Here is a 13216-nt window from a genome sequence, read left to right as displayed (position 1 = left end):
AATGAGCGAGTACATCATGCACGAATGCCTTTTTTCAAACCGTGTTTTTGTCTTATCCTAAATCACTACGTAAAGCCTGTAATAAGCGTTTATACTCGGACTAGCGCAGTGCCTGAGTGACTCGCCTGCGTCATAGAAATAAACATAGAGAAGTAGCTCCGGCTACAATGTTCTTCCGCAAGACGCATGCAGTTCTGTTTATTTAACTGCTAGAGCACTGATTCATCCAGTAATGAAGTGAAGTCTTTATGAATCAATCATTCAAATCGAAATATTATGTTTCACCTGTCTGGATCTTACATGTGTGTTCAAGCATATTCTACCCCTTCTGAGAGGGTATTCTCCACTGCTGGAGATACAATAAGCTATAGGAGAGGTCCCAAATTATCCTAGAGAATGCAGAAATATTTATTTTCCTTCAGAAAAATATATTATTTTTGCAAAAATTCCTAAATAATATGTTGAATTTGTTGACATTACCAGTCTGTTAAACTCATTTGACAAGTATAAGAAATAAACACAAAAAGGATTGTGCATTTTCCCCTTACTACTATTTTTTATTTTTTATTAGTTGTTTTAATAATTTGTATTGAATGGGAACCGGAATTGGAACCGGAACCGGAAAATGTCTTACGATTCCCAACCCTACTGTTGAGTTCCTCTGTCACCCCTGCGGCAATCAGACGTTGCGGGGCGTCTGACGCCAGGCCTACACTCATATGCATTGTGGAACCTGTGTTAGGCTGGGTGTCCATATGTGGTGGTCCCTGCGAAGACCCCATATGTGTATTCTTCCACGGTCCAGCTCCTCTGCGGACGAGCCCATGTCTTTCCCTCGACAAGAGTCTGCTCTGTCGTCTCTGCTGGTGTTCTTTCCCCTCTAGAACTAGGCTGGAACCACCCCAGAGACTGCCATATGTTGCACTACCCTGCTTGGCTAGTCCATTTGTGTAACCGCCACAGTAAATCCCTCCGGGTAGGGTGTGGCTTCCGCAGCGCCCCCTTCTCCAGGGCACGCTTTCCAAGCGTTATCCAATAAGTCACACTGAGTGGGTCTTGAGGAACAGCAGTGACTGACCTTCTCTGCTTAGAGCTCCTACTTTCTGCCCAACACTGCGGTCAGGCCAGGAGACTCAAGTAGAGCGCTGGAAGGGCCAGAAGCAGTGGCGTGTTGGTAGATATCCCCATATTGTCAGATCACCCCTGACGTACGAAGAGAGTGACTGACGAAGGGGAATATCTCGGTTATGTATGGTAACCCTCGTTCCCTGAGGAGGGAACGGAGACGTACGTCCTTCGCGTCCTTCAACTTCGCTGTACGGCCGAGTCACAAAGTCCGGCTCCTCAGCGGAAAAACAAAGATGCGACGCACCTTCTGCTCATTATATGCTCGCGCTGCGAGGCAGTGCAGCTGTTGCAAATAATCGCATGCCATTGTGCACTGGCTCATTTAGTTTACACTCTAAGTGGATTGGTCTCTCAAGTGAGATCCCATATCGTCAGGTCACCTCTGACATACAACTCCGTTCCCTCCTCGGGGTTTTACAACTGTAAGTTGTGAAGGGATAGATTTGCAATCCATCTTCTTGTTTTTGGAAATCATAGTTTTCTTAAAACCAGCGTACCTATTCTGGTATTTCTGTTACAGACAATGTGACTAAGGGTCTGACCCATGTCAGGAATTCAGCAACAGTGTTTACTCATTTAGCCTGACTTCCAGAGATTAAATATGTACTTGTTTTGTACTTAATTAATTAATTTGCTCATACAACCAAATTAACCAAATCATATTCTGTAGAAAGAGAATTGTCAGGTTTTTTTTGTCAAACTTTATTCACAACTGTGTCTTTAGCATTTGAAGTGACTTAGCATGTTTAATTCTTTATAGGATGTATAGCACCATTGATCACTATATGTGCTCTGTGTGGATGTAGTTTTCATGTTGCAGTGAAGTCCTGACAAAACTCAGCTTTGAAGGGAAAGGTTATTGCCTATGTTTAATCTAATTGTGCTTGCAGGGGTTATTTATTATTTTTAGAGGCATGTAACCATCCCAAAGGAATAGTCTCCAGGAGAGTTCAATAGCGTCCCAGATGTAAAGAGTCTTTCCGGAATTTATGACTCACTTGTGACCCTTACGTGACCCTCACCTGTGACCATTTCTTATGTATAAAAGTGTGTCCAAGATAATGTTTTCAAGTAACCTAATTTGCGTAAAGAACAGACCACCATGTTCGGATGCTGATAAAATGATCTGTACTGAACAGAACCTGTAGAAATTACGTCAACTGATAATCCATATTACTACAAGTACTAGTGTTTCTGTATCCAAAGTTAGTTTGAGGCTAAATACAATTAATGAACTTAACATAGTTACACTTTATCATTTTATATTATACATATATATTTTTTTTTTCCTCAAATCATTCCAGGGCTGTGTTTAACACCCTTGTTTTAAATCACCCATAGAACACAATAGTTTTAGTGTGATAGGGAAGTGTACTTTGTGCTGTTGGAAGTACTGAGCAGCTCCCACCCCGCCTGGCTCCTCTGCGGACCACAGCACCGTCCTCAGTGTTCTTTTAGGACGCAGCCCTGGGGACCCAAGCAATAGACAGTATGAGCCAACCTAGTAAAATTTCAGAATACATTTTCATAATGCAGACACTGTTATATTGCCTCACCGGCTGAGATCAAGGTTAGTGGCTTTCATCAATCTGATCATAAGCAGAAAAGGACAGGAGAATATTACAATTAATTTTAAAATGAAAGTGCATTTGTAAGGTCAGGTTCACACATCAGAGACTTCATGCTGATTATTCTGGGAAGACAGTGCTTGATGATCCAGGCACTTGATAACTTGTCTGTACTTCCAGCAGAGTGGAATCTGTGAGAGATATTTTGGGCTTAATTGTGTTGGGCTTTCTTAATGATACAGGTGGGAGAACTATCCATCTCCTGAACTGCTAGGTATATATGAAAACTGGTCACTGTGTCCAAGTCCAATGGCACATCAGAGGATGCGTCCAAGAAAACATAAAATTCCAAAACATGCTAATACGAGTAGATTTATGGATCCTGAGTAAATAGTTTACGCTGTTGCAATAATAAAAGCTTACATAGTAAAAATAGAGCCAAGGACTCTGAACTGAACTGAATGTTGTTGAACATTTAAAATGTTGTAGAGAATGCTTGCTCTACCAGCACTGAAATTAATCATGTTGTCTGTGGTTATTGTGCACCATTATAGCTTTATTTTGCCAGTGTTTGTGGACGCCCCTTGCCAAGAGAAAGATCTTAAATACAAATGAGCACAAACTTCGGTACTGCCTGTGCAATAAAGCAACAATAAAGAGGAGAGGGGCCAAGAGACTCACACTGCATTACATACTGACACTCAGCAAGAATTTTAATAATCTCCATTATAATGGAATATTCTCTATACACTGCACTACTTCTACAGTTACTGCAGATGCCTGCAAAACCAAAACATTAACAATTACTTTAAATAGTAATTAAAACAATAATAAAATAAATATATATATATATATATAATTATAAAGTTTTTTTAAATGCAAATTGAAACACATGCATCTAACACAAAGCATTTTTATTGATAATTCATGGCTAACTTTTAGCAGAAATATTACATGGTTTTATACAGTGGCATTATGCATAACATATATTTTTAGACCTGGATAAGTTTGGTCTTACCTGTTATTTTGACGTGATCTCACAAGTATTTGTATGTATTTTACATAAAGTGTGGTTCTGCACACGTACAATTACATATACATAGATACTTACATTTAATATACTGACGTATTGACAGCATTTAAACAAATTATTTATGTAGCAGAAACTTTACAGCTGTAAATAAATTTCATCTTATTTTAAAACTGAATTTATGAAATTAATTGATTGTGTTGCATTATTTTTATTTTATGCTGCTGTAATTGTTTAATCACTACTAGTATTTAATTTGCCATTGGATACAAAAGGCATTTTTTATAAATATGCTGCGCCTCAAAAAATGACTATAAAATACACAAAAAATGCTGTTAACTACGATCTATTGCTTCAGGCCATCTGTCAGTACGCTGTAAACGTCAACATGATGTGAAGTGTGACGTAAGTGTGTTTGAAACTCGGTTGAAATAAGGAGAATGTGCGGTTCACAACACACTTATGTCATGCTTCACAACATGCTGACGTTCACAGCATGAAGACAGTTGGCCGGAAGCAATGATTTATAGTTTAAAAAGTTTAGTATTTTTCTCACACACACCTACTGGTTCACTTTAGAAGACATTGATTTATCACCTGGGGTCATATGAATTACCATTATGAGCAAATAATGATACAATTTTTATTTTTGGGTGAAGTATCCCTTTAAATTTGTCTCTGTATCTCATTCAAACTATTGTATTCTGCCAGAGAGAAACTATGAATGCAACACATGATTTGGACTACTTTGTTAGTTCTTTAGAACATTTTCAAAATAAACTGAATGAATTATTGTGATTACACTTACCTGTTTCTTAAGTTTTTCTTTACACTGTAGATATTTTTAAGAAATTAATTGGGATCAGATTTAAAGGTAAGAGTGGGATTAGCGGCTCAAAAAATATATTTAATGGTATATTGTAACTAAAATGGTCAATGTACCATTTTAGTTACAATATACCATTAAATAAGGGATCTAAACTATATCAATAAAATATAAAACAACTATACAAATATATTTGTCTAGATAGATAGATAGATAGATAGATAGATAGATAGATAGATAGATAGATAGATAGATAGATAGATAGATAGATAGATAGATAGATAGATAGATAGATAGATAGATAGAGGGACACGCTGTCATTCACATGACATCACAGCAATACCAAACCACAACCATCCAATCAATTCCCGATGGGCAAAATCAAGTCCCGCCCTAGATTTTTTCCTGTTTGAGAAGCTGGATATAAGTCACAATAGGGAAGAATAGACTATCACAACTTCCTTTACATGCCGACTTTAAATACAACAAATTGAAAAACATTAATAATATATATTTTTTAAAAGATAATAAAAATGCTTAGAATGTTTCTCACGTGTATATCAAAGTCACTGGCACTTAAGTCAGGTGCACACTGTGCGATTTTGGCCACGATTTGACCGTCTGAGGCCCCGTCCACACTACTGCATTTTCGTTTAAAAACGGAGACCTTTTGCTACGTTTGCACCTCCCGTCCACACTAAAGCGGCAAAAACGGAGACCCAAAACGGAGAAGTTTAGAAACGCTGCCGACCCGTTTTTCGTTTTGAATCTCCGGAGGGCGTTTTAGTGTGGACGGGCGTAAAGCGGAGGACTTTAGAAACGATGACGTAGTAGAGGCTCACGCTCGGCTCTATGATTGGGTGTCATCAGTCATGGCGTATATCATTGCTAGCAGCTGTTGTCCAAGTAAATTCTGCATTTTACAATGCTATAACTGCCTACATGCGCCGGAGGCAAGCTATTATTCGAGCGATCTGTGAGAATTCCCGTGTGCAGCGGCGGTATCGACCGTACATGGAGCGTCGGTTTTGGGTTAACCCGGGAAGAACCAGCGCATGGTGGGATCATTTTATCAATGAAGTTGTGTTTACACTGGCACAAGTTGTGTTTTCTGGCAGTGTCAGAAGATTTGACTCACAGTCCTGCAGTGTGACTTCTCCTACGACGACCGTCAAATTGTCTTCGTTTTTAAAGACAAGCCATGACCAAAAGTAACAAAAGAGATTTCTTTGTAGCCACCATTTCAATCCCGCGTGTAACGCAGCTCACATCACCGAACGTGTCATTGATTGATGATGTAAAACTTCGGACAAGTTCTCTTTCGTGCGTCCGTTTTTAACTGTCGTACAGTCTGACATTAATGACAACTGAGATCTTACAGTGTGACATGGCTTACATTGATTATCATGTTCTTACAGTCTGATAAGCAACAATCGTAAAGGACTATTATAAATCATAGTGTACACCCGGCTTTAGTGATATATGACGGAGAGAGAGAGAGAGAAGTTCTCCAAATGTTACCATCTTTACAGGTCTCACCTAAGTCTCTGATCAAAGAAAGTGCCTCCCAGGAAATGGCGACTCCACCTCCATCATCCATAGCGCCCTGACCCACGTCCCAGCTGTCCAGGTGACCACTGAGCAACACCACCTGAAAGAGACCCAGAGCGAAAAGCATTAGAATGAACAGTAAAATAAATATTTAATAACATATTTTCTCAGCATCGTTTCTTTGTGTTTTTTTTTTTTATAGTTACACAATTGTTTATTCATGTATAAAAAGGGTTTACATAACAGACTGTAAAGTGAAAAAAGGCTTCCTGTCAAACTTTTCCAGATGTTGGCTGTCAGTCTAAATGGATCTTGTCGAACCCAGGCCACAGTTAAAGAGTTTAGACTGATGCTCTAAATTAGATTTAAAGTCTAAACATCCTGCTCTCACCTCCCATAGTTCTAACATTGGCTAAAATATCTCCCTTTGCATCTCCCACCAGTTTACATTCACTTTCAGCAGAGCTACATAAACTTTAGGAATATAGCTTACAAATAATTCTCCCATTGCGTTTCTCTATAGCCTCCATGGGCTGGTCAAGGAGCTTAGAAATGTATGGCAATAAAAGCATAAATGCTTTTAAAAATCATGAACATTTGGGGAATGAAACTCAAACAAAGTCTGTTTTTGACACTCGCCTCAGTTAAATGAGGGTTTTTCAGAGAATTTTGTCAAAATCCCATTGGCAAATATACAAATGTGACCTGGACATCAGCCAATCAGCTACAAGCCTTCTCCTTCCAAATATATTTTTGAATGCTGTGACAGATTTTGTCTATAAATGACATTATCATTTTGTTGTCAGTATCATAACAGGTTAACTCCCAATAGCATGAGAAAAGGCTAACATTAATCAATGCCAACCATCTGTGAGTTTCAACGGCTGAACTCCAGAGCAACAGCCAACGAGCCAAAATTACAAAGACATTGCAAAATTACTAAAAAAAAAAATCTGTGGCCATTCTTTTGTGTTCAATGGAGAATAAATGATCTCATCTACTGTGAGACTTTGCGCTCTTGTGATCAAGACACCAGAAGGACGCAGATGGAAGCGTCTAGGTGAAAGCAATTCCAACTGTTCTTTACTGCTGCTGAATTATTGAAGAGCAGACAAATTGGCTCGTTATTTTGTCATCCCCATGCCATCTCAAACCCGTGTGGTGTTGCCCTTTTCATTCTGAAGACATTTTGAATAATCTTTATGCAGCTCTTTTACAGTATCAGGGCTCTACACTGAGACCATTTCGGACGCATTTGCGACTGAAAATAACTGTGTGCGACTGTGAAAAAATATTTGAGCGAGTGACCCGATCGATTCTCATGAATAGATCCATATTAGGTTAGATTATGGTTAAATAGTTTCAAACAAAGACACACCAGAACTGTTACACATCTCCAAGCAACGGTGATTCTTGAATGAATTGCGTTTTGAATGATTAAATTAATGATTCACACATTAAGACTTCATATTTACACTTTACATAGACTGTTTCCATTTAAAATATCAAACTTTTAAAGTTTGATTTTTATGGAAACATATTTCTAACTTCAAAAATTATATTTAAAACATTCATACAACATTATTTATCCATGAGCTGCATTAAACAGTTGATGTAAATGTGTCTAAATACCTCTTCCGATGGAACTTCTGTGCCACTTTTGCAGTGCAAAGATGGATTTTTTGATAATTTCATTTGATTAGTAACAGTCTTATTGTTCTAACTGAATTTGTTTAAATTAACATTTAAAAACAAAATTTCTGTTTTAATTAAAGAAATTGACAATAGATGATGTAGACATTTAATAAGATTAGAAAAATTGCTCTTATAATGGGAAAAAGAAAATGCTCCTGGAAATAAATTTAAAGGGGCAAATATCGCCCCTTAATGGGAAAGTTTATGTCTGTTGTTGATCGTAGGTGCTCCTAAATTTTTTACTGTGATCCTAAAACATTTTTATTAGAAAAATGTTAGCAAAGAGCCCTGAGTATACAGAAGAAAAGGTCATAATGGCAACTGTCAAGCTCCAAAAAGGACAAAGAGCACCATTAAAGTAGACAATATGATTTTTGCACTATTTCTCAAGTCTACAGAAGTCATAGGATAGCTTTGTGTATAGAAAAAATGTATAGAGACATTTCTATTATTATTTGTTTATAATCTTCTGTTTGCCAAAGCTTTAAAATGTCATTCACAGTTTGTGTTTAAACAGCCTGTATGATTTTTTTTTTTTTATAAAGTTTTATTCATCATGGATTTATCATATTGATCAAAAGTGACAGTAAAGACTTGGCACAAAACTATTTTTCTTTCAAATAAATGCTGTACTTTTCATCAAGCAATCATAAAAAACAAATGTATCACGTTTTTCAAAATAATATTAGGTAGCACTACTGTTTTCAACATTGATAATGATAATAAATGTTTCTTGAGCAACAAATCAGCAAATTAGAATGATTTCTGAAGGATCATGTGACACTGAAGACTGGATGAATGATGATGGAAATTCAGCTTAGTCATTACAGGAATAAATGACATTTTAAATGACATTAAAATGGAAAACAAATTTTAAATTGCAATAATATTTCACAATATAACAGTTTTTTACTGTATTTTTAATCAATTAAATGCAGCCTTTTTGAAACTTCTAATAAGAGGTCTTTCCAAAACTTAAAAAAAATCTCAAACATTTGAATGTTAGTATAAATAATAACAACACACATATATATATATATATATATATATATATATATATATATATATATATATATATATATATGTTGCTATTATTTATACTAACATTCAAATGTTTGAGATTTTTTTAATTTTTATATATATATAATAATGAATAAATTAGATACAATGACATTTTGAGAAAATAATGAATAGAATTCTTATTTACTCATTCCAATACTTTTTTTTTATCCCTTGACATTGATGTAAGACAACAGTCATTGGTAACCCGAACATGAAATGCGGAAGTAAAAATGACATAATTTCCAGTATTATGCCACCACTTACTCAGAATCAAGAACATCTAAAAGTCTGACGTAAAGCTCTAAAAGCTTTACGTCAATGCACAAATCATCATAAAACTTTGTGTAACTTCTAGTAATTTCTGTAATCCTCTTCAAAGCCAAATCGCAAACAGAAGCTATTTTCCACTTCTTTCAATTATAAAAAGCAAACAAACAAAACGTTAACCAGATTTCACCAGAGACTGAAGTAAGACTGGTAATGCATACATTACTGGTTTGGCAGAAGGACCGGCCTAAATTGATGTGGTCCTAAAATATGGAACTGATGGATTAACCTAAACATGTTTTTGTGCATAAAGGAAAATACAAATATTTTTCTAATTGCAGTTTTGGTTTTGAATATACGTCAAACTAACCAGCATTACTGACTAGCAATAATCATGCCGTCTGGCCCAACACACACCATGAGGTTGTGAAAAAAGGAAAAAATAATGTGAGATTTAGTAGAGAGTACGGAGACAAGGGAAGATCTGTCTTCAAATTAAACTTAACTTCCTAATAACTATGTGACAGGGTGGAATGCAAGGGCTGACTGACCTCATAATTAAACACTATCATGTCACCGTTAATGAGCTCTGACAAGATGAGGCTATTAATTACGAGGCACTGAAATATGAATGAGGGAGTGAAATTAAGAGAGTGCACAGAGAGAGGAAGAGTTGAACCTAATGAGCCCACTGTACAAAGGGAATCATATGAAACATATTCTGCAGCAAATCTGGACAAGACAGGGGCCAACACCTAGAACTAGCTGAACAATCAAGATGTGTAAATGAAAATGAACACACATGCTGTGCTGATCAAATTAATGTAACGTAAGTTTAACATTTGGAACAAAATCATAATTAAGTCTCACTTAAAATGTTACTGTATGAACAGCATTGAATTGCATACAAAATAACAAACCAAGAGGCAACAGAGGTGCAATGATACCAGAAAATTATTCTTAACTGCTATTTTCTTATTTTCTAACTTAAAAATAGTTAAGCATTTCTTTAAAATATTCTTAACTTTTTTTTTTATTATTTTAATATGTTCCTCAAGGTTTATTTATTATAGGCCTGGTTTCACAGACAGGGCTTAGATAAAGCCAGGATTAGGCCTTAGTTCAATTAGGACATTTAAGTAGCTTTTATAAACATGCCCTCGAAAACGCATAATAGGGCACCTTTAAATTAAATGCCATTTGCTTTATTTTGTCCTATAATGCGATGATATCCATACAAGTGACCAAACATGTTGTGGGGTCAATTTTAACCATAAAAGGCACTATTTACTATTAACTATTAACATAGCAAAGTTTCATGTGGGTACACTGTGGCAGTGATGTAATGAAAAGGGGTGTGCTGTACACAATCTAAACACTGAAAATGCATCATGGATTAATAACTACAAACACATGAAACATTATATCAGGTTTATTAAAGAGATCATTTACCCAAAAATAAAAAAATCTTTCATAATTTACTCACCCTCATGCTGTTCCAAACCTGTAGAGTTTGACTTTCTTTGGTGGAACTCGAAAGAAGATATTTTGAAGAATGTTGGTAACCATTTTAGTAACAGTTTTAGTTACCAATGACTTCCATTATGTGGACAAAAAACCCTTAGACAGTTCTCAAAATATCTCAAAATATCAAAGAAAAAATCATATCGGGTCAAGAGGGTGAGTAAATCATGACAGAGTTTTCATTTTTAATGGCTTAATGTTATTATAAAAGTTATAATATATTATGTCGTATGTATGAAACTGAGAAAGAATGAAACGCAATGCAGTTGCATTAGCTTTTCTGAAACTTTTAACTAAAGGGGGCGATGTTTTTTCTTCTTTCTAAATACTTAGGAATGTGGCTGTAAAACACATTAAAAGTGCTTCTCTCTTTTCATATTGTGACAAACATCAACCTATGGTTAAAACTGAAAGACTGCATTGACCAATAAAAAAAAAAAAAAACAGTAGAGATGTTTGACTGGTCCACCACAACAAAAATGCGTTCCATAAACAACAATGCTCTTATTCTAACCAGACTGGCATCATCCAGACCCCTAAATTAGTTTTACCTACATTTGGACATCTCATTTGGACACACTCCCTGTTTTTCTGGTTGATGAAAAAACATACTTCAAGTTTAAAAACATTTGTGTAACTACAGGAGATGTTCTTATATTCCCCAATTTATTGAACCTGGATGTTTACAGAAAGGGAATTGTGTAACACGAAAGTCATCATAAATATGCCTGTGGACAGACTGACAGAAAGACAGAGGTTACACAAACTGTCCCTCATTCACTTTCTCCACCCCCACCAATTCCTGGAACTCCATCATTGTGTGTGCAGCGTTTAGCGCAAAACCAGAGAGTGGTTTAAAGAACGTGTGGTGAGAGAATGAGCAAGCTTTAAAAGCGGGTGAGGGGAAGAACTCGCTGTGAAATGAACAGACTATACGCTCAGTAAATAATTTGCAAATCAACCTTGTGCTGACTTTTTTGTCGTAATTCAAATCATCATGAAATGATGGACAAAACAAAAGAAATCAACAGACAGAGATGAAATGCCTAGGTCCTAGAAATGTCCAAAATGCTGTTGCCTCAAGAACTGTCAGGAATGAAAAACTGATTTTCAAAGTGAGTTAATTATGTCAAAAATACAGTACATTGTTCTGTTTCAAAAGTTTGTAGGCAAAGATTTAACAAGTAGTGTATATGCGCATTTAGGTGTCAGTTCCAATAATGAACAAATAATCATCATTAATCATCATTTACTGAGAAAATAATTCATTTCAATTTAGGCAGATTAAAGGAGAACTCGGCAACTCTAGCGAACTCTAGTCACTTCTTCGCTGATTTTCTCTTTTGTTGTCGCATGTTTTCCCCACGAGCTCCCCCTACAGCTGTGGGGGGGGGGGGGGGGTATATTTCACAACACGGTCGTAAAAAACACACTTGCGGCGGCCTCCTCCCCCTCTCTACCGCTGCTCATGTGCGTTTGTTTTGATCAGAGCAAGCCAACTGTATCGTGTGGAGCTTTGTCTACCGAGGTGGGTAATCTGGTAAAACATCATACATGCGTGTGTGTTTATGTTGAATTGCCGTAAAGCGATTCGTGTTTCGCGCTCGTTCTCGTTCTCGCTTCTCACGAGACTTCCCATTTCTGTCTTGCCGGGACGGTACACTGTAAAAATAAAAGGTGCCTGGAGGAACCTTTTGGGGTTCTTCACTTTGCCACACCGGCGGAACCGTCTGTAGATCCTCTAGGCACCCTTTAAAAAGGGGTGGTTCTCTGAGGAACCACACAAGTTTCCTGAGGAACTCTTATATTAGGCACTGTGTGGAACCACTTTGGGTGCCTCCAGGAACCAAATTTCATTTTTTTTTAAATATTTAATTTCATGTTGTTACTATGGTTACCTTTGACTTCTATTATAATAAACAAATTGAACCAAATACAAAATAAGAATTGTTTATTACATATTTGATATTCATTTTTATACATACACTTCCATGTACATGGGAAAAAAAGCTAACAATTAATATCAATGAATACACAAAAAATATAATACATAAGCAACATGAATAATCAACCATACAATAGATAAACAAGAAAAGACATCTCAACAAAATGCATGGAAACACATATATTCCATGAAATAAAACAATGTAAAAAAAAATATACAGTACATTTGACTAATTAAAAATGTCCATCTTCACTTAACTTTAAAACATTTGTGTTTCAGTCCGATGATAAGTCTGACATCACTGTTTCCAAGTCCAAAAGCTTTATCAGATGCCAAAAACAAACAGTGCTAATATGCACTCATTGTGCTGTAATATTCCTGAAAATTATAATCCTAACCTTTATCTCTATACCGAAATCTCAGATGGTTAGTTATTCAGCTGTTTTGAATCATAAAATGTTGAAGTCTGGGATGCCGTTTGACTGGAGACTGTAATGTACACTATGGCTTTTGAAAAGCTTAAATGTGTGACTTGAATCAACAGTGTTCATAAATGGTTGTTGAGTATTCTCATGAAGAAAGATAGAGGAAGTAGAGGCTTCGACCTGGAAACAGTATTA

General features: G+C 36.3%; 1 protein-coding gene across 2 annotated transcripts in view; it reads right to left on the bottom strand.

The window, feature by feature from the left end:
- Window positions 1–13216, bottom strand: part of LOC308704043 (carboxypeptidase Q-like) — a 97215-nt gene that overhangs the window by 31451 nt on the left and 52548 nt on the right. For both annotated transcript variants that reach the window (XM_081388106.1, XM_081388107.1), the window contains exons 5-6: window positions 6092–6203; window positions 2504–2595 (exon numbers count right to left, since the gene is read on the bottom strand). In XM_081388106.1, coding sequence (XP_081244232.1) covers window positions 2504–2595; window positions 6092–6203 — 204 coding nt within the window. The remainder of the gene's footprint in view (window positions 1–2503; window positions 2596–6091; window positions 6204–13216) is intronic.

This window comes from Scardinius erythrophthalmus (assembly GCF_964197995.2).
Source record: "Scardinius erythrophthalmus genome assembly, chromosome: 16".
NCBI lineage: Eukaryota > Metazoa > Chordata > Actinopteri > Cypriniformes > Leuciscidae > Scardinius > Scardinius erythrophthalmus.
The sequence above is the reverse complement of the archived record's forward strand: the minus strand, read 5'-3'. Positions and strand labels throughout refer to the sequence as shown.